The 20331-nt window shown below is 51.8% G+C and overlaps 1 protein-coding gene across 4 annotated transcripts in view; it reads left to right on the forward strand.

Annotated features, from left to right (window-relative positions):
* Positions 1 to 18013, forward strand: part of JUP (junction plakoglobin) — a 50570-nt gene extending 32557 nt beyond the window's left edge. For all 4 annotated transcript variants that reach the window (XM_090044429.1, XM_090044432.1, XM_090044431.1 and 1 more), the window contains 14 exons: positions 448 to 665; positions 1992 to 2245; positions 2804 to 3042; positions 4281 to 4482; positions 5557 to 5701; positions 7038 to 7141; positions 10496 to 10834; positions 11515 to 11670; positions 12314 to 12433; positions 12756 to 12906; positions 13515 to 13636; positions 14625 to 14664; positions 15790 to 15962; positions 17045 to 18013. In XM_090044429.1, coding sequence (XP_089900555.1) covers positions 455 to 665; positions 1992 to 2245; positions 2804 to 3042; positions 4281 to 4482; positions 5557 to 5701; positions 7038 to 7141; positions 10496 to 10834; positions 11515 to 11670; positions 12314 to 12433; positions 12756 to 12906; positions 13515 to 13636; positions 14625 to 14664; positions 15790 to 15938 — 2232 coding nt within the window. In that variant the 5' untranslated portion in view covers positions 448 to 454 and the 3' untranslated portion in view covers positions 15939 to 15962; positions 17045 to 18013. The remainder of the gene's footprint in view (positions 1 to 447; positions 666 to 1991; positions 2246 to 2803; positions 3043 to 4280; positions 4483 to 5556; positions 5702 to 7037; positions 7142 to 10495; positions 10835 to 11514; positions 11671 to 12313; positions 12434 to 12755; positions 12907 to 13514; positions 13637 to 14624; positions 14665 to 15789; positions 15963 to 17044) is intronic.
* Positions 18014 to 20331: the final 2318 nt, after the last annotated feature.

The raw sequence follows: 20331 nt of genomic DNA on the forward strand, positions 1-20331 counted from the left end.
CTATGGCTGGGGCCCTGCCCTACTCTGTCCTTCTGCCCAGGAGCATCCTACATGGCCTTCAGTGAGCAAGAGTTTCTCTTGCAGCAAGTCCTGGCTGCTGTGAGCGGTAGTTCCAGTTTCAGACTCCTTTCGTGTTTCAACACGTGTGGTGAAGTGCTGAGCAGTGGGGTTCGTTAGTTTGCCTCATCTTTTCGGCTTCTTAATAAGGCTGTGCAGCAGGACTCCTTTCTGGGTGAGTGGGAGGGCTGCGGGTAAAGTGACGCTGAGCTACGTGTGGTGCATTCACCTGGGTTTGGAGCAGTCGGGGTGGGTGTGGAGGGAGAAGACAGAGGCCATCTTCATGGCGATCCTAGTTGAAAAGGGAGGACTGGTTCCAGCTTGGTTTTTGGCTGTGTTTTGCCAGTTTGCTGGGCAGAGGATGTGACCTTCCTTTCCTCCGTTCTGCAGAACAGCCATGGAGGTGATGAACATGATGGAGCAGCCTATCAAGGTGACAGAGTGGCAGCAGACATACACCTATGACTCGGGCATCCACTCGGGGGTGAACACCCAGGTACCATCTGTCAGCAGCAAGTGCATCGTGGATGACGATGACCTCTATGGCAAACAGTACACCATCAAGAAGACCACCACCACCTACAGCCAGGGAGGGGGCCAGGGACAAGGTAGGGGGACACAGGTGATGGGTGAACCAGACGTGCATGTGTGTACATGCAAATTGAGCTATTTTGTCCCTCCCCTCCTTCCACCTCCTCCACCAAGTCTCTTGTGGCCTATACTTAAGTCTGCTCATTTCCTTTTTCCATGAATTCCTCCTTCTCTGGTGCCTTGGGAGTTCATATGGCTTAAAATATCTCCCCAGCCTTGCTGAACGGTTTGGCAGCAGGTCATGGCCTGGGGAGGATCTTGCACAGAGGCACAGCCAGCTCTGACACAGAGTTTGATTTCCCTGTTTGTCTCCAAGGTGCTCTAATCTGTACACTCAAGCTAGGAACTGGCTGATCCCAGCCTGGTGATCAGCCATCTGTGCCACTCAATTACCTGGCTGCTCCAGGGGTGGGAACTGTGTTCGTAAAACAGTTTGCATTGCAAAGTGGGTGCCTGCACAGATGAAGCAGCTGGCGGTGGTGCTACTTCAGATTTCTGGAAAGGGGAGAGGGAGGAGAAACACACCCAGGATAACCTGCTCCCTGATTGCCTCCATACAACTAGCATTGCTCCCTGTCAGCAGAGTTTGGTGTGCCTGAATGTTGTCTGGCAGCAACAATGCCCCACCTATGCTGGGGTGAGGCAGGGTGGGGCAGCATCTGTAACGCTGGGATTCTTGCTCTGTTTTTCCTTTACAAGAGAGTGAGTCACTGTAATTCTTGCCTGCCAAAGCAGGACCCAGCTCAACTGGTGGTCTCTTCTGTATTGACTCCTTAGGGAAAGGGCATTTAAATTTCCAGGAGTACTAATCCATTCCCTTTTCTAATGTCTGGGCAGAGGGAGGGTAGGGGAGCTTGCAGAGCCCAGCTCCAAGCCCAACCTTTTTGCTCCAGCATTGTTCTTTGGGTTCGCAGTGGGAGCTGTGGATGTTTTTATCATTTGCTAAGAGCAGAACGCAGCCAGGTTATTGAAAAGAGCACCTCCCCTGGGCTGAGCTGCATTTGCCCCAGTAATATTGAGGTGAAAGGCTGTCGTATCCCTTTCCTGGTCCCCAGAGCCAGCTGGTCCCAACTTGGATACCCTTAATTTTTTAATTAACAGGCCTTGTGTGACAATGGCCTAATCATGCTGCCTAATTAAGTGTTCTCTTATCTCTGCACTGCCGTATCTGTTTATGCTTTGAAGCACCAGCTCCTTGTGGAGCGTGCTGGGACTGCTGACATTTCTGGTGTCATTTCGTTAAGCTCTTGCTCAGCTAATTGAAATCTGGATGCCTGGCTGGGAACTCTGTGCAGAGTCTCAAGGCTAATGATCCCTCCCCATCTTGTTCTTTTCCTCTGCAGCTGACATGGAGGCTCAGCTGGCCATGACGCGGGCCCAGCGTGTCCGGGCTGCCATGTACCCAGAGACCGTGGAGGACCGCTCCTTGCTCATAACCACACAAATGGAGGGCCAGCAGACCAATGTGCAGAGGCTGGCTGAGCCCTCACAGATGCTGAAATCGGCCATTGTGCATCTGATCAACTACCAGGATGATGCAGAACTGGCCACCCGTGCTATCCCAGAGCTCACCAAGCTGCTGAACGATGAAGATCCGGTAAGGAAGTGAGCACTTCCCAGTGCAGACTTTTTCATTGGCAGAAGGCCTTGAGGGTGGGCTCTGGGGCTAGGTGCTAGGTGAGGCGGTTGGTCGCCATCTCTAGAGTGCTTTATCTTTGGCTTCACCTGCCTCTTGCCCAGTGTCTCTGCCTTGACAGTGCTCCTGGTTCTGACTCTGTGCAGTCCCTCTCCTTCCCCACCCCTCTGTGCCAGCCTCCCTCCCTCAGCCCTCAGTATAGCACTTGCTGCTGTTGCTGATCATGATGTAGTCAGCTTGTTCCCAGAACAATAAGATGGTTAAAAATAGCAGCCCTTGGATGTGTGTGCTGTGCAGGCTCTCACCTCAGGATGGCCCAGACTGTCAGCTGTGGGACCAATATGGTTAAATAAATGGTGCCCATGTGCTGGGCCCTCTGTCTGAGAGGTAGGGACTTGCCTTCTGGTCTCATTAGTGGGAGGTGTGTCCTATGCCTCGGTAGCAAGTGCCTTTGCCTGGCTGTGTGGCTCAGGGTATTGGCTAGGCTTTTTCTTCTATTGGCAGCTTCTCTCGCCCTAGGTTGTCGTCAGCAAAGCAGCCATGATAGTGAATCAGCTCTCCAAGAAAGAGGCCTCACGCCGGGCCCTGATGCAGTCCCCGCAGATCGTGGCTGCTGTGGTGCGCACCATGCAGAACACCAGTGACTTGGACACTGCCCGCTGCACCACCAGCATCCTGCACAACCTCTCCCACCACCGTGAGGGGTTGCTTTCCATCTTCAAATCTGGAGGCATCCCAGCTCTCGTGAGGATGCTCAGGTATCTGGGTGCCTGATGTGTGGGGGTTGGCTGGCATTCGGCCTCCAAGCTACCCCTTTATGTTGACTGCCAAAGTCATGCTGAGTTTGGCAGGACAACCTCTGTTGCCAGGAAGTGAGAGGAGGGGAGGGGAAAGACTCATGGTGCACTGCGTGGGTACAGCACTTTGTCTGAGTCCCTCTGGCAACTGCTGCGGGGTCTGTTCGGTAGGTTCCAGGCTTAGCTGAAACTTGTTCCTCGCCAAAGAGGAACGACTGCATCAGCATCTGCCACTCCTTGGATCCTTCCCAAGGAAGCTGGCTATGGAGCCTCCTAGGGTTTGTCCAGAGTGGTGCTTGGCTAAGCTGTGGATCTCTCTGATCCACAGCATGAGGACAGTCACTGTCATTACTTCAAACCTGTGTTAAACAGGTTTCAGCTATTCCCAACCCCAGCACATCCCAGGGCATCCAAACTGTGCCAGGCCCAGAGCTTGTAACCACTGCCAAAGGTCTTGCTCAGCTGCCACAAAATGGAGTAGACTTCCGCAGCCCTCTTCCTTCCTCATACCTTCATTAATAGAGTGAATGACCTGCCTTTCACTGCAGGGTTCAGTTCCCTGGTAGGTAACAGCACTGGGGGAAGGAATAGGCCAGAGTTTAGGGCCCTAGCTTATGTTCAAGAGCCCTGAGTTTTAGTCATTGATCTGCCACAGACTTCTTGTGTGGTGCTAGGCAAGTCACTTGGTCTGTCAGTCCTGGTCCCTGGCTCCCTGCCTTCCCCTTCACAATTCCTGGTAACTAGTATTTCCCACCTTTAGAAAAGTGTTTTAATTCATTGGATTTGGGATGATGGGTGACATAACCATAATAAACAGATGGTGGTATTATCTGTCACAACTAAGTCCCCTCATGCAACACTCAATACTAGGAACATTGGACTGGAAAGGTTTGCCTGACTCATCACAGCCCATGTCCTGATCTTGAATGCGTCATTTTGCGTCATTCTTCTTATGCACTTACCATCCTCTCTCTTAAATCCACCCTGCCTGAATTTATTTGGGGCCAGTGCATATCTGTTGTTCTTGCAGCAGTGTTGGCCTTAAGTCTAAACTGCTCTCTTCCTTGGTCTTTTTATATGCCATTACCTGCAGTTCATATGGACTGTACTCACCGTAATCAGCAGGAAAGTCTCCACTTCTGTTCCCCTTTGGTCCCCCCTGTCTCTGACTCCACCTCCCTGTGCTCTCTTGTCCATAGCTCTCCAGTTGAGTCAGTTCTGTTCTATGCGATCACCACCCTGCACAACCTGCTGCTGTACCAAGAGGGTGCCAAGATGGCTGTGCGTCTGGCTGATGGACTCCAGAAGATGGTTCCTCTGCTGAACAAGAACAACCCTAAATTCCTTGCTATCACCACTGACTGCCTTCAGCTCCTAGCCTATGGGAACCAAGAGAGCAAGGTGAGGTGGCTGGTTGCCTTAGGTCTTCCTTCAGCTTACTGGTAGTACTTACCTTGTGGTAGCTGGGATCCAGGCATGGGATGAGGAAGCCACTCTGGGTGAAGACTGCTGTCACTAGACAATGGGCATTTTTGGTCAGTTTGCCCATGAGCTAGAAGCTGGGCATGCCCCAAGCTAAGAACACACATGAACATTTCATACACAGCTTGGCTGTGCTGCACTTTCCCTTGCTCTTGCAGGGCTCAGTAACTTAAAAATTGTACCTGACCATCTGCAATGTTATTGTTGTAGCACTTGGCTCAAACAGGCGAGTTGTTGGTTGCTCATAACAAGTGCAAAATGCCCAGTCCACCCCCTTCCAAATGCAAAGTCCAGCTTTTCTGCTGGATTTCTCTGCACTGCCATTTCAGGCTGGACAGATATTTTTATTCTCAAAGCAAAACCATCTTCTCCTTCCTCCTACACCATAATTATATAAATGCACTCCCAGCATAGCCGTCATGTTTCTGTGCTATTTGGGGCAGTAGAATTTCAGCTCCAGCAGCTCCTTTCTCTGCTGCCCATGCAGGGAAAAGTGTTTGTTACAAAAATCCGAATTGTTGCACTTAAAACTCATAAGCAAGGCTGCAGATTGCTACTGATGCCCCCTTCTTCCCTGGTCTAACAAGACTGTTGTAGGGTCTTAGAGTGAAGGGTAGTATGGGTAGGAGGACATGCTAAGGTCATTGGTCCATGCTCTGTGATTGTAGCTAATCCCAGATGCTTTAGAGTCTGATTTTAGGTGCATGTAGGGGACCTGCATCTGGATTTTATGCCTCACTTACACTGGAGGAGTGGGAGGAAAAAGGGTTTTGAACTGTCCAGGACTTCTGCAGTGGGAACAAGTGGGTCTCCTACTCTCAGAGGACATGGCATTCCTCATGGAAAGATCTGAATGACTTGAGTCAGGAAAGCAGAGCAGATGCCTCAGGGGTTGGAGCAGGTTGTGTGGGGTTGGTGCTTGGTAATGAGGCCCTAGTGATGCTGTATATTTGCTGCTGTGGTAGATGCGTAACACTGCTCTTCATCTTGCAGCTGATTATTTTGGCCAACGGGGGCCCCCAAGCCTTGGTGCAGATCATGCGCAGCTACACCTATGAGAAGCTGCTCTGGACCACGAGCCGGGTGCTCAAGGTGCTGTCGGTGTGTCCCAGCAACAAGCCTGCCATTGTTGAGGCTGGTGAGTGAGGCTCCTGCACTGGAGGAGGTGGTTTGTGAGGTAGAAGTGTCTGGTTCTGACTGGGAAGCTGAAGCTAAATGAGGCATGGTCCTTTCCAGGCCCTGCTGGGTGTCTCTTCTCCAAGGCAGAGGGCACAGTGCCAAGTGAGGAGTTGAGCCCCATTGGGTTTGACTGGGGAACAGGGAAGAAGCTGGTGTTGGCTAAGGCTTAATCAAGAAGCCTCTGAATTCTTCTATAATGGAAATCAGCTGGTGCTGTGTCCTCCAAGGGCTGATAACAAATGCATGCATCGTTGGTGAGATGGGAAATAGATTTAATTTTCTATTTGACACTTCACTTTGCTTCCAGCTGTGCTGTCTGTTACTCATAATGGGCCCTTCGTCTGAGACACTGCAAGATGATAGTCTTAATTGTATCATCTCAACACTTACTCTTGTTAAGGATACTGGCTCCGCAATCCCCTTCCACTGTGATGAACACCTCGTGTCTCCCTAAGGAGTGCCAAGACGAGCACTTGCCTTTTGTCCTATCTGTCCTCCATCAGTGGTATCTCCAGCCCTGTTTGACCTTCTGTCTTGGTCAGACAGTTCTGATGGGGAGGGGAGAGCTCTAGGGTTTTCACTAATGACATCCTTTTTCAATCACCATGACTCCCACTGGCCTGAAGCCTACACCTCCATCCGCTCCAGTATAATATATTGTTTTGGTGTTTCCTTGGCCACATTGTATGGCTCTCCACTTCTGTGGTCTCCTGTCCTAACTTGAAGTCAGAGCTTTGAGTGTGGGGGGTGGTGCTGAGACCATTCCCAGAGGCCAGAGGGAATGGCTTCCCTGGGCACACACCAATGCCTCTTTCTGGTGGGCGTGGTGTAGGTCTGTACTTGACTTGTTGGGGAACTCGCTTCTGGCAGCAGACAATCCAGGTGGAGAATTGGCTAATTCAAGCCCTGCAGGTGCCACTCCAACCTTGCCCGGAGTTCAGGCACTTGTACTTCTTGGCTTCTTGGCCAAACCTCCTCTTGTGCCCAGCTGCAGGTCTTTTATTTGGGTGATCTGGACAGATGCTAATTTCTGGCACAGGGTGAAGGGGCAGAATGTGTGTGAGCAGGTCCCTGTTGGCCTGCTATGAAAGTTGTCCCTCTTCATCATATTTTTTGCCCATTATTCGCTCTGGTGTCACTCTTTAATATGGCACAGCACTGTATGAAAGCATCTAACCTGTATGACACATCATGAAGACACCACTAGTACTGTGCGTCTGGGGCTGTGTGGGGGGAAGCTGGGGCTGTTTGGGATATTTATGGATGGGGCATATGTTTTTGTTCCTCTCTGGCAGGTGGTATGCAGGCTTTGGGGAAACATCTGACTAGCTCCAGCCCGAGACTTGTGCAGAACTGCCTCTGGACCTTGAGGAACCTCTCTGATGTGGCCACCAAGCAGGTGAGACTGTAGGACTAGGACAGTTAGAAAATCCCCAACACCCTTGCAGAAAAGCGTTCCTGAACAGAAATGGAGCGTACATATTGCTCCATGGAGGCACCAGATTTTGGACTGTTGGGCATGGATCTTTATGGCCCAGTGAAGTGCTGGGCAAAGATGCTCGAGCTAGGTCATTCACTGAAATCAAGATAGTCCATTAACATGGCAGCTAGCCCAGACTAATAGCCATGCAGAAAAGCTAGGTATAGTTATCCCAAGCAGGGTGCCATGCTAATGTGGCCAGGTTGCTTCTTGCTTGGGTGTCCTGGCCTGGCACTGTTGTGTTGTGCAGACAAGGACAGAGATCTATGGTCAGGGGTGGGTGGTGTCCTAGCCCAGCTCCTTATCCCTTGGGCCAGCTCCCTGTCTCAGCTGTGGTGTCAATGGGATGATTGCTAGGAGGCAGTGGAGATGTTGCCCTCCAGGGCAAATTCTGGTGGGTCATTGCCATAGGGATGGCAGTCTCGCCCTCTAGATAGAGAGTTTGTCTGACATCTGTACCATGGACGTGGGGGCAAGGCCTCCCCCTTGTGGCAGATTTAACAGTGTTGCCTCCTTGTATGGCTAGTGCATTTGCCCCATCACACCCTGGGCCGCTGGGTTCAGAGCTGTGGCAGCAGCAGAAGCAGCCCTGTCAGCACCCTAGGGAAGGGCCTCTTGTTCCAGAGCTGGTGCTGGTGACTCACTGGAGCTTGTGCCAGACTGTTCTGACCGCCCCCCAGCTCCCCCGCCCCCCCCAGCAAGGGAATTATTGTTCATGATGCTGATGCAGTGGTTTCCATGGAAGCAGAGTGGGAGTCTGCACTGGGAGGATCTTTAGCCAGGACCAGGGATGGAAACGCCAGTGTCCACAACTCCCTGCGGGATGCTTCTGAGTGTTCCCCCAGCTGCGGGCACTGGCACTGGCACTAGGAGTTCTGCTTCAGGACTTGCCACCACACTCTTCCTCCCCCACCCTTCCCAGCGCTCCCTGATCTGTTCCCCATGTGGTGCTCAGCCACATCTCCACATGGATTAGTGTCTGATGCAGCATGGAAACTATTTGGGATCGTGTTGGAAAGCATCTAACTTGGTCCCCGGCGAGATGAACGAATGAAACCATTTGGTAGGCTGGCTCTGCTGAGCAGAAAGTAGTGGAATGCTGCTTTATCTCCAGATTTCCAGATTTTAACTCCTTCCCGTTCTCTGACTGGGCCCAGGACACTTCCTCTTACAATTCCTTCCCCCCCTCAAGCTCCATGCACCTTCTGGTTAATATTAAATCCCTTGATCCCCTTGGTTTGCAATGACCCTGAGATCATCCAGAGAGTGTGCTGGCTTTTCAGCCCACTCAGAACAGCTGGGGATTGTATTGTTCACGTTTCCAGCAGGAGGAACCTGGCGGAGATACTAAACTCCTTTGTAGAGCTACGCATGTCTGGAGCGTCTGTCACTCATGCTGTCCAAACAGCACTCCAAAGAAATATTCATGGTTATATGAGCCCAGAGGCATGGGATTCTTGTTCTGAAAAACACAGCAGTGAGCAAGGCTCCCAGTGCAATTAGAAACCCTGCTTGGGACCTGAGAACAATAATTAGCCTCTGGCATGGGGAAGGGGCCAGCTGCAGACTGTCAGATTGTGCGCGTTCCTGGGCTTGCTGCAGTCTGTCCTGCTGTAGACTTGAGTGGCAATGTCCTGGGCTCCAGAGGGAGCTTAGTTCTCAGGGAAAGGTCAGCAGCTGAATGGCACACTGTCATTGTGACTCCGAGGGCTGAGATGGGCAGATTTCTATGCAGTGTGGCTGGATACAGACACTAGCTACCATGTCCTGCTCCCAAGTTAGGCAGGGGTTGAGGGGAAGTGGTGCAGTGTGAGAGCAGGGTGGTGGTTCCATCCTCCTCTGGGACCAGCCATCAGGGGAGACATTCCCACCAGCCCAGGCTTTGATCTTTCTCTGGGGCCCTGGGCGTGCTGTTCCCTGAACAAGGGCTGCATGTACTGACTGCTATTTTCCTGGGTAAGCTGCCTGGGCTGGCAATGAATGGTGTTAGCCAGAGCAGTGTGAGGCTTTCATGAGCTACTGGTTGCTGCACGTTGCTCCACATTCTCTTTACTGAAGCAGCTGTGCTTGGAGGAGGATCCTGGGCCACATCCAGGCAACGCCCATTTCTGACAAGTGTGCAAGGATGGGATAAGGGATTTTTCTGCCTGGCTCATAGCAGGGGGACTTGGATCTGGGGTCTGGATGTTGCATTCCCTTGTGCCATAACAGGCCTCTCCCACTTTAGGAGGAGGGTCTGTGTGTGCTGTAGTAGAGGGTGGCCAGCCTGAAACGCGTGTTTTACACATGGCACAGGCAGTCTTTGTGTGTGGTATGCAGCAGATCAGGTAGGGCAGAAAGCAGAGGAGCAGATTGGGCAGGGGAAGAGGATCAGCGTGACGTCTGAGGCGGGTACAGGGCTAAGTTTTTGGCAAATCTGCCAAAGAGGTTGGCCCTACTGCTGTATCACAGCCACCTCTGCAATGATAAACCCTTAGCCTGGTGGAGATGGCATCCTTCTGTAAGTGATCAGGGTGTTAGATTGTGGATGTCGGCATATGCTTGTAGGAGGGGCCTCATGGTCCCTCCCCCTGCTGTGCTCTAGCTATATGTTGGCATTAGGAAGCACCTGACTATGGAAGAGTCCTTATCTGTCTCTGACCCGACACTGGCGTGGCTTAGCAAATGCTGTAATGCCAGCACTGCTGCCTCCCTGAAACCACCTTCTTTGGCTTCAGGTGAAATCAGCAACATTCTTGTAGCACGCTAGACTGGCAACCCCTCTGCCCAAAGCTCCCTGGCAAATGTGGATCCTGGAGCCTACTTGGAGTGCATCTTGCCAGTTTCTGTATAGCAACTGCATAACACGTGGAGCTCATTACAGGATTTGCCCACCCAAAGCACTGGTGCTGATCCATATGGGAGTTGCAAGGGCAGGTCCCAGGGGAGCTGAGTCCTAGTGGACTGTGAGGCAGGCACAGATGGAAGGGTAGGGGTGGTGCTGGCTGGCACAAGACTTGCTGTGGGCGGGAAGTGGCTTTCCGGGCAGGAAAGGAGCTCTAATCCTCGGAGACAGGGCAGCTCGGCTGTGCCAATGGACAAGCTGCTCAGATGTGACCTTGGGAAGCTGTCAGAGCCTCAGGGAGGGAGCGGAGGCTATTTTGAGAGGCAAATTGCAGCTTTGGGAGAGGGCAGTTGTGTCCATGACAGCTTGGGTCAGTCAACGTGTGGGAGGGGGAAGGGAACAGATCCTGACTACTCACCCCTCCTGTCCCTTCACCTCTGGTCCTGTAGGAGGGTCTAGATGGAGTCCTCAAGATCCTGGTTAACCAGCTGAGCTCTGATGATGTGAACGTGCTGACCTGTGCCACTGGCACCCTCTCCAACTTGACCTGCAACAACAGTAAGAACAAGACACTGGTCACACAGTCCAATGGGGTGGAGGCCCTGATCCACACCATCCTGAGAGCAGGCGACAAGGAGGATATCACCGAGCCAGCCGTCTGCGCCCTCCGGCACCTCACCAGCCGGCACCCTGAAGCCGAGATGGCCCAGAACTCTGTGCGCCTCAACTATGGCATCCCAGCAATCGTCAAGCTGCTCAACCAGCCTAACCAGTGGCCACTGGTCAAGGTAGCATGGCAGGAGAGGCTCTGGGGATGTTGGGGCTGGGTGCAAAGCCATTGGATGCTAGTGGGGCTTGATATGATGCCTCTTGAACCTTGACATGGGAGGGTGGGCACTGGCTTAATGCACATGAGCTTCTGTTGTTGCCACGCTGCCTCAGCTGTGTTTGGAGGCAATCCCTGGAGCACAAGGCAGCCTGGCTCCCTTGTTGTTTCCTTGCCTGTGCTGTGCAGGTAATGGGAGGAAGTGGTTCCTGCCCTTGATTCTCATTGAATCAATATTTGTCCTGCCCATTCCTGTCAGCTAGGGAGGGGGTGGATCCCTGCATGGCAATTCAGCAGGCTGACAAAAGACTTTAAAAGTTGCCACCTGCTGTGTTAGCAGGGGCAGAGGCCTGAACTAGCAATGTATTTTGCTTAGGAAGGATGTAGCTGGATTCTGATAGGTAGTTGCTCCCCCTGATGAGCTGTGTGTTGGGGTGGCTACTGGCTCTGAACTCCTGCCAGGTGCACGTGAGGCTGGCACTAACACCAGGGCCCCTGCAAAGTGGACAGAAGGATAAATGAACCGTCTGACCCCCTGGCCTGTGCAAGACTCCTCTCATGAACAGATGAGGCCAGATAGCATGCAGCTGCTGCATCCACCTGCCTCCCATCCAACGGCCCCTTCCTTCTCCTCCCTGGCAGGCTACTATAGGGCTGATCCGCAACCTGGCCCTGTGCCCAGCGAACCATGCCCCGCTGCAGGAGGCTGCTGTGATCCCTCGCCTGGTCCAGCTGCTAGTGAAGGCTCACCAAGATGCCCAGCGCCATGTGGCCGCTGGCACGCAGCAGCCATACACAGTGAGTACAGCATTGGAGAGGCTTGGGGGTTGGCAGGGGAGGGGGAAGCTTAAATGCTGGGTGGAGGGTCTTTGTGTCATTCCTTAGGGGCATAGCTCAGCTAGCCCTGCATTGTAGCTTGTTTAATGACCCCTCCTGGGTGAAGCTGGCCAGCCTGTCCTGGACTCCTAGGTGCCAGCTAGATATCCATCTACTTGGTGTCCCTACTGCTGTGGCTGCCCTAGGTGTACTTTGTTCCTAGAGGGATTGCTTTTCCCTTCATGTCCTGCCTTTGCAGGCCTTGATAGCGACTCAGCCTACCATATCTGCTCTAAAACAGCCAACAGTGCAGTTTGGCAAGGGAGAAACATCAAAAAACAAATACCTGCCATGAGTCAATGAGGCGACCTCCCCTGCAGTTGTGGGTAAAGTTTGTGCTTGGCCTCTAGAGCTACTCCATGTGAGAGCTACTCTCCATGTGTCAGCCGTGTGGCATGGCCCATCCCCATTGCTGGGAAGTCCCTGGAAGAAGAAACTCCTCTCATTAGCACTGCTGCAGGGATGAGAGTTATTAGCACGCACTCCCCCCCCCCCCCAATTTGCCCCAAGTCCTCGGAGGGGCGGGGGTGGAATCTCTTGATACTGAGCACTTGCCCCTTTGCAGGATGGAGTCAAGATGGAAGAGATAGTGGAGGGCTGCACAGGAGCCCTGCATATCCTGGCCCGGGACCCCATGAATCGCATGGAAATCTTCCGGCTCAACACGATTCCTCTCTTCGTACAGGTCAGGGGCTGGAACCGGCCACCAGGAGGGCAGCATGGGGATGTGGGAGTAAGAGGAACTTCCTGCAGGACCAGGACATAGTCATGGAGAGCACTCTGCTCCTTGATGGCATGTGTGTCTTGTGGGGTCCACATGCATTTGCTTAGCAGGTAGATGATTTGCCAGCCAGCTCCAGCACTACTGGGCATGGGACAGTGCAAGTCAGAGAAGGGCATCTGCTCAGCTGCTGGTGCAAGTGGTGTGGGGGGGTCAGGAGTTAAGAGTCCGTTGCTCTTGTGCGATGCTCCTGTTGCTACACATTGCTCCTGATGTCTCGCAACAGCTCCTTTATTCCCCGGTGGAGAACATTCAGCGTGTTGCAGCTGGAGTGCTGTGTGAACTGGCCCAGGATAAGGAAGCAGCTGATGCCATTGATGCCGAAGGAGCCTCAGCTCCTCTGATGGAGCTTCTGCACTCTAGGAATGAAGGCACAGGTGAGCCTAGCTGGTTGGGTCTGCCCGCTTGCAGGTGGGTGGGAGCAGAGCTGCCTGAGGTTGCCTTATGTTTGGTTCTGTCTTCTCCTTGTTTCCCCTCCTCCCCTGCAGCCTGTCAGGTCCCTGCCTGAGGGTCAGCTGTGTCCTCCTGCCAGGCCACAGCAAGTGCTGTAGTATTATACCCTCGCTGGAGGCATAGGGTTGCCTTGATGGTACCCCAAGCCAGCTGGCTGGTTAGGGGTGTCCCCAGTATGCAGGGTCCCTTCATCACCCCATCATTTCCCTGAAGCCCTGCTTTTAGCTGGGCTCCACTTCTGACACAGTGGGGCTCTTACAAAAGAATGGCAGCCTGTAGCCATGTCTTGGAGACATGGTGCCGGCACACCAGGGCTGCTTTGTCTTTGGGGCTTTCGGGAGTGTTTGGGCAGATTGGTTGTGACAGTCCCACAGTAATGTGCAAGGTAATTAAATGCAGCACAGCTTGTTGGAGTGGAAATGATTTGGCCATCTGCAGAGAGGGGAGCGAGTCTCCCTGTACCATTTTCTGGCATTCAGAGGCTTCCTCTTTTCAATGTTCTCCCTTCTCTCTCTTCTTCCTCCACCTCCAGCCACCTACGCGGCAGCTGTGCTGTTCCGCATCTCCGAGGACAAGAACCCTGACTACAGGAAGCGTGTCTCTGTCGAGCTCACCAACTCACTGTTCAAGCATGACCCTGCTGCCTGGGAAGCAGTAAGTGCCCAGCAACTTCAGGGACTGGCTGCTGGCTCCGGGCAATCTGTGGGTCGGATGGGGTGGCACACACTGTCCCTGGGAGCTCCCTCCTCCTTCCAGAGTAGTCCAGGGCCCCTCTGGGCCAGCTCATGGCCCCAAGTGGTGACACAAGGGCTCCTATCTGGAGCTGAGCCCTGCCCTGTTGAGGGGCTAAGGTCCTTCAGAAAACTCCTGCCTCCACCATGAAGGGGGCTTATGCAGGGGAGCTAAGTCAGTAAGTCATGTTTCTGTCATCCGCTTAAATACCTCTGCAGATCTTCTACTCATCAAGGGCTTTGAGAGAACAGATCCCCACCTCACCCCCACAGCTAATAAAGAGGCTTCTTGCCAAAATGTGTCTGAAGGAGAAGTTGGGTTTGGACAAAACAGGAGCAACACTCTGTTAGCCTCTGCTTTCATGACCATGTGGTGCATTCTGGGGGGAGACGAGAAAGGGTGGGGGTTGTTTTCTGTTTCTAGATGCAAGACCATCTAATAAAAGAGGTTTTAATACTTGTATTGGAGATCAGGCCTGGGACATAAAAAGTCAGCTTAAGAATGTATCCAACATGCTCCTGCTTCAACCTTGAGATCTCAGGGCGATGTGTGGTCCTCACACTTGGAACAGTGGGTGAAGGGAGCTTAATGGGGTGGGGGAGGAGAATTTGGGGTTCCTGTGACTGCAGGCATCCTGCATTGGCTGACCCTCCCCCCTTCCTTTGTTCAACCTGGGGTTCCCCCATAAACCACCTCTTGGCTTTGGCCTGGCCAAGAGGCTGCAGAACTCTGTTCTCTAAATTAGTGATGTGGCCTGATGGGAGCCTTGGCTGCCCTCCAGTACCCTGTCCTCTGGCGTTGGCTGCAGGCATAGCCAATCCTTGGCTTAAGCGCGTTTCAGGCACTGTCTGGGCAGCTTTTGTATACATGTGCATACTCCCTCAGACCCTGTTGTATTCCTTCTCCCTAGGCCCAGAGCATGATTCAAATCAATGAGCCCTACACAGATGGTAAGTACAATGCAGATGCCCAGATCATTGCAGTTAGGCCCTGTATCTCCTGGTCTCCTTGGTTTTCCAATGATGGATTTGATTTGAGGGTCATTTGGGGCCATTCCACTGGTGGGGGTGGGGCGCGGTGAGGGAACATTAGCCCTCTGCCACCCAGACCCCCAGCATGACATCCCTTCAGGTTTGGGATGCTAGGGCTGAAGTTCTTCAGTAACTTGTGTGTGTGTGCACATGCGTACATGTCTAGTCCACCAGCCTTTAGCATCTGGGGCCATTTGGGGACAGGCAGAAGAAGCAGGCTGCGCTAAAAATAATCCCAGGCACCAGGTGACTCACTGAGTGCCTTTCTGTAGGCTGGCTCGACTCTCCCCTTCCTGAGCCCCAGCCGTGTTCACGTCTGCTCCTACCATCTGCTTACATTTGGAGCATGGTTAGCTCAACCCTCAGAGCTCTTTCCAGACCTGCAGGAGAGTGCACTCGCACTGCTGCCCACACATGAAGCTGCTTTGGAACCTTTGCTGTTCTCCCAGCTCAAGCGAGGAGACATCTCCTTTTCTCCAAAAAGGTTTCCATAGAGAAGAGTAAGAGCAGCTGTCCTCCCTTGCCGCAGTGGGCAAGATGCAGGGCAGTGGGTTTAAATTGCAACAAAGCAGATTGAGATTAGATCTGTAAGAGCAGTGGGGCGATACTAATGAGCTGTCCAGGGAGGTCATGGAATCTCCTTCCTTAGAGGCTTTCAAAATGCTGATGCTGGATAACCGTGCATCTAGGGTGAATCAGTACTGTGTCCTGCCTTCATGTAGGGGGTTGGAGTAGATGGCCCTTGATCCCTTACAACCCAGTGATTTTATGATCACTTATGAGGGTTTATATTGCTCCTGCTTCCAGGGTAGAGTCAACCTCAGACAGGGTCCCATAGGACAGACTGATGCTATTAGGTACGTTTTGTAACACTGAGTGCTGGGTATTGCCAGATAACTAGATGTCCCCCAGTCTTATTCAGTCTGGCAGTTCAAATGGGCCCTGGGAACTAGAAAGCTGCAAAGTATGCGCTGTTTGCTGTGGGAGGAGTGGTAGTGCTGTCTGGCTACAAGTTGATAGGTGCTCTTCCCCTTCCCAATGTAGATCTGGAGCCTGGGTATCGCCCCATGTATTCAAATGACATTCCCCTGGACACCATTGACATGCACATGGAGATGGATGGAGACTACCCCCCCATGGATGCCTACAGCGATGGGGTCCGAGCACCCTTTGCTGACCACATGCTTGCCTAACTGGCTTCTCAGGCACTGAACAAGGTAGGGGCACTGTGGCTTTGCTTGGGGAAGTGGGAGTGCACACACATGCCTTACTGGGCAGCAAGGGTGACACTGCCTATGTGTGTAGCAGAGCTGATTTGCAGAGCACAAGGAAAGCCAGAAGCCTCTCTGCTCCCTTATGGAGACAGACGACGAAGGCCTGAAGAGTGGCCAACTCCTGTGTTGTGTAGTACATGACATGGGAGGTGTTAGCTCTTGTATGGTGTACATTTCCCCGGTCAGCACTTTCTTTCCTTATGGGCAGTATCTACCTGTTGGCCCACCTGGGGTTTTGTCCTTTGGTGATGCAGCCATTAAAGCACATGGTGTTTTAAAGTTCATGGTGACAGTTCACAGGCCTGGGGTCCCCCCCAACACATGCTGTTGCCAGGCAAGAGGTCAGGTCAAAAGGTGGCCTGGCAGGGGCTGCTAGAACTCAGTGGACCCCCAGACAATGAAGGAAGCACCTGGTAGAGTCTGGAGCCTCCGTTACAGCTTCAGATTTATTCGAAGAGCAGGGTGCTGGGATTCTGTAGCTCAATGATTTGCACCCAAGAGCAGAAGACAGTTCTTGAGACCACCACAGTACCCTGATGACCCAGCTCCATCTAACTGCAAGAGCCAGGCACCTTTAACTGAATGCTTTCTGCCCTGTGAAGGTATCCACTCTTCCAGTCTGTGGGGAGCTGTTTTTTATTTCCTCCTCATTCATAATGAGGAAGCAGTGACATGGGAGCTGGTGTCCAGGCTGCTGCCAGGCTGGTAAATCCACCCGAAACTACTTCCCATAGCATATGCTAGAATGTAGTAACAAGGTGTGGAGCAGGTCACTGGGCTGTTCTCAATCGGCACCCAGGCATGGGACAGGATTTTTCTTTCCAGTATCACTAGAGAAGAGGAATGGGTGAAGGACAATGAATGAACCAAGTGCCTGGGATTTCCCTGCTTCTTGAAAAAACTCTTCCCCAGTCTGGAGATATGTTGCCAACTGCCTGTGACCACTTCCCACCCCCCTGCCCCCAGGCTCCCTCTGAATCCCCTGCTCTGACTCTGTGCTTTCTTCCCCTCCTGTTCCACTGCAGGTGTTTTCTCTGTACAGAAGAGGGTGGTCCCAGAGCTGAGCATACACTAGAAGGACTTGGGAGAGACAGAAGTGCCTGAGATGACAAACTTTTCCATTCCCACAAGAGGTTTTATTTTTCAGATTTTTTTCCGCTGTGGGGCTGTGGAAAAGGCCCTTCCCTCCTGGGACTGCTTCAAACACCCTACTGCCAGCATCCAGCCAATCCGAGATACTGTTTCTGAAGCTTTAAAACACCCAAAACCTTGCATTGTTATCCAACTCTCATTGGCATAATAGTCTTTTCTATAAATATATATTTCTCTTGTTTTTTTTTTTATTATTATTTTTAATATGGTGCAAATGGCTCTTGCCGTCTGATTCATTTTAAGATTGTGCTTTTCTTTTTCTTCCCTCCCCCTCCCCAACTTCCTACTTTTTTTTTTTCTGTGTTAAGTGTTTTTAAAAAGAAACCTTCACATTTTTGGAAGAAGAACCCAAGCCTTTTGTTTTCTACAAACTTTACATTAACCATAGCTCATCTGCTGAGTTTGCTGAAAACAAATGGTGCCATATTCTGTACCCCTGGATTCTTTGTTCTATCCATTGGGGCGTGTCTACTGCTTCATCTTTTTCCAATCAGACATCAGTGAGCAGAAATTCAATGTAACTGTCCTTACAATAGAGGAGCTGACTCCAGCTGTTAGGAACTGTGTCCTTGTACTGATCAGCTATTGCACATCTTAACCTCCTTCCTTTCTTCCTGGTGAGTGGTGTGCCCCCTCCTTTCCCTTCATCTCCCTCCCCCACTCCCTCCCTCCCCCATGCATTTTTCTAAAAGTGACTCTAGAGCTGATGGTTTAATGCTTCGACTCGAAAGGGACAGACATTTCTTGGCATGTGGTTCAGGAATGGAGGATTTTATTATTTCTGTAAGTTTTTTTTTTTTTTGTATAGACCAAAGCAAAGAATAAAATAACCCATTCCCATGCCTGCGCTACTGTGAGCTGCTGCTTCTATTCATGTCTATATCTGGGGTCAGCAGAGGTTATTTGGAAATAGGATTTTAGTCAGGGGGTTAAAATAAGTGCATTTTCCTTTCCAGCCAAATGTTCAAGAGGCTGATTTGCCTTCCAGCTGGGGAGGGCTTTGCTGCTTCCCCTGTGAGTGGGTTTGTGGCAGAATGACCTGATGTGACCATCTGCATCTCGGTCTCAAACTCAGAGATTGGAAACAGTCTTCCTCATGGGGCCAGGGTACCTGAGGGGGCATTGGTACTTTAGTGTGGCTGGATTTCTGCTGCCCACCTTGTCCAGGGACTTGTTTCATATGGCTTCCAAAACTTTTGCTGGACACTTGACAACAAATGGAACAACAAGGACCTTTCCCTGAGGAACTGCTAATTTAGGGTAAGACATGATGTGGCTGGAGGGTGGGGGGTAGGTTGAGTACTGGAGAGGGATGTTTCCATACTCTGACCTTGTGGTCTCAGCATTGCTTCACTTGGTGACTCTCAGCCCCACACGTTTGAGGGGAAGAATCCAGTAAGCTGGTTTAGGTGGTGGAGTAGTGGTCAGGGGGCTATGTGGGCAGAACTGATTAAAGCCCCTGTTAGGATGGTGCAGAGACTTGGGTGAGGTGGAGGAACAGCTGTTTGTGCTGGAGTCTAGACTTTGCTTTGAATGCTAGGTCTGGGCGAGAGGTTCACAGCATCAGTATCATTGTCCTTCCTGTGCTGGTGCTGGCACGTAGGGCAGAAATGAGTCTCTTCTGTTTCTCTCCCTGCAGGTTTACCAGCCAAGCCCTGTTTTTGTAATCACTGGCTTATGAGGTTAGGGGTTAACCATGCTTTTGGCTATCCCCACTTCATCCAGTCTTGGGACCAGCAGCTTCACCAATGTGTGGTGGGACGTGGGGGTAACAGCCTGGCTCATAACTCAAGAGCGCAGCTTAAGTCAGATACTGACTGTCTGAGTGCTTATTTTATTCCATGGCCACAGTACCAGTGCAATGAGTGTTTTTTACCCTCCCAACTCCTCATGGGAGGGCTGTGTATGAATATGTTGGGGAGAGCGATGAAGATATTGCCCCACTTCTTAGAGGGGGAACCTGAGGCTTCAGGGCAGGTTCAGTGATTTGCCCAAGCTCACTCAAAAAATAGTGCTTGAATCAAGAATTGAATTTCAATGTCCTGGCCTGGAATTTGAAGGGAGAGGAGGGAATATTTCCATCTGACATGGCTCTCCCAGCCCTGAGTTGCAGTGAGTGAGGCTGTACTGGAATAATACAACTGAGATGTAGGTAACCAAGTGCCCACTGGCCATATTGAGGGAGATGTAGCCAGGCGGTACTCCTCGTCTCCCCACTATATGGCCACAGCCCTGCCTGAGGAGAAAGTCTGCGGAGGCTGCTCTCTGCAGCCTGTCACTCTGCATCTTGGTGGCAGAGTCAGTGGCTCATGTGTGCCTAGCAGGTGCTGAAGTTGACCCAATGCACCTCCCTTAAATGGGAAGGGGCTTAGGGTTACCTGTAGCAAGGCAACCTTGCTGTTCTTCTCCAGCACCCTCCAGATTTCTCTGTATGTCTAGAAATGAAGAATGAGCTGGATAATAGGAGACATTCATGCTCTGGACAGCTCAGCCCACGGTCCTTCAATAATGACATTCATGCAGTAAGATACCATGTAGCGGGGAACTTAACATAGATCTGCCTTTGGCAGTTTAAGTATTGTCTTGACTGCCTGGCATCTTTCTTCTCTGCTTCTGCTTGGTGTGAGCAGACAGGGCTCCAGGCTGCCTTGTAGACCAGGGGAGTCTTGAGGTGAGCAGGGATGTCTGCAGCCCTTTGGCTGGGTGGGGCAGTCTACACTACAGTCCTGTAGCTGGTTATGGGCCTGCTGTGTTTCCAAATGGTGAGTCATTAGCATGCCAGTGCCATCAGAAGTTCCTTTTCTGCCTATTAAAAGGTCAGGAGGTAAAAATCCTGGTGATTTAAAACATTTGTTAATTAGGCAACATCGCTGGCATCTCATCTCTGCTGCCATTTTGGAGTTTGCTTTAATGAGCTCTGGGGGATAAACATGCTTAGTTCTGGGGTGAACCGCACTGGTCGATGGAATGGAAGCTGGAAAGAGCTATAATAGGCTGGGTTAAGAAATGACTGACTCCAGCTCATGGTAGCTGCCTTGTTGCAAAGTGCGGCTGTCATTGCAAGAACAGATGGCAAGAGGGCAATGCTCCCATCCTCAGCACTCTTGCTGACAGCTATTCCCTGCCAGTGCAGCACACAGCAAACCCAGGCACTTGGATG

Source organism: Crocodylus siamensis, chromosome 4, assembly GCF_052110815.1.
Source record: "Crocodylus siamensis isolate JL-2025a chromosome 4, ASM5211081v1, whole genome shotgun sequence".
NCBI lineage: Eukaryota > Metazoa > Chordata > Crocodylia > Crocodylidae > Crocodylus > Crocodylus siamensis.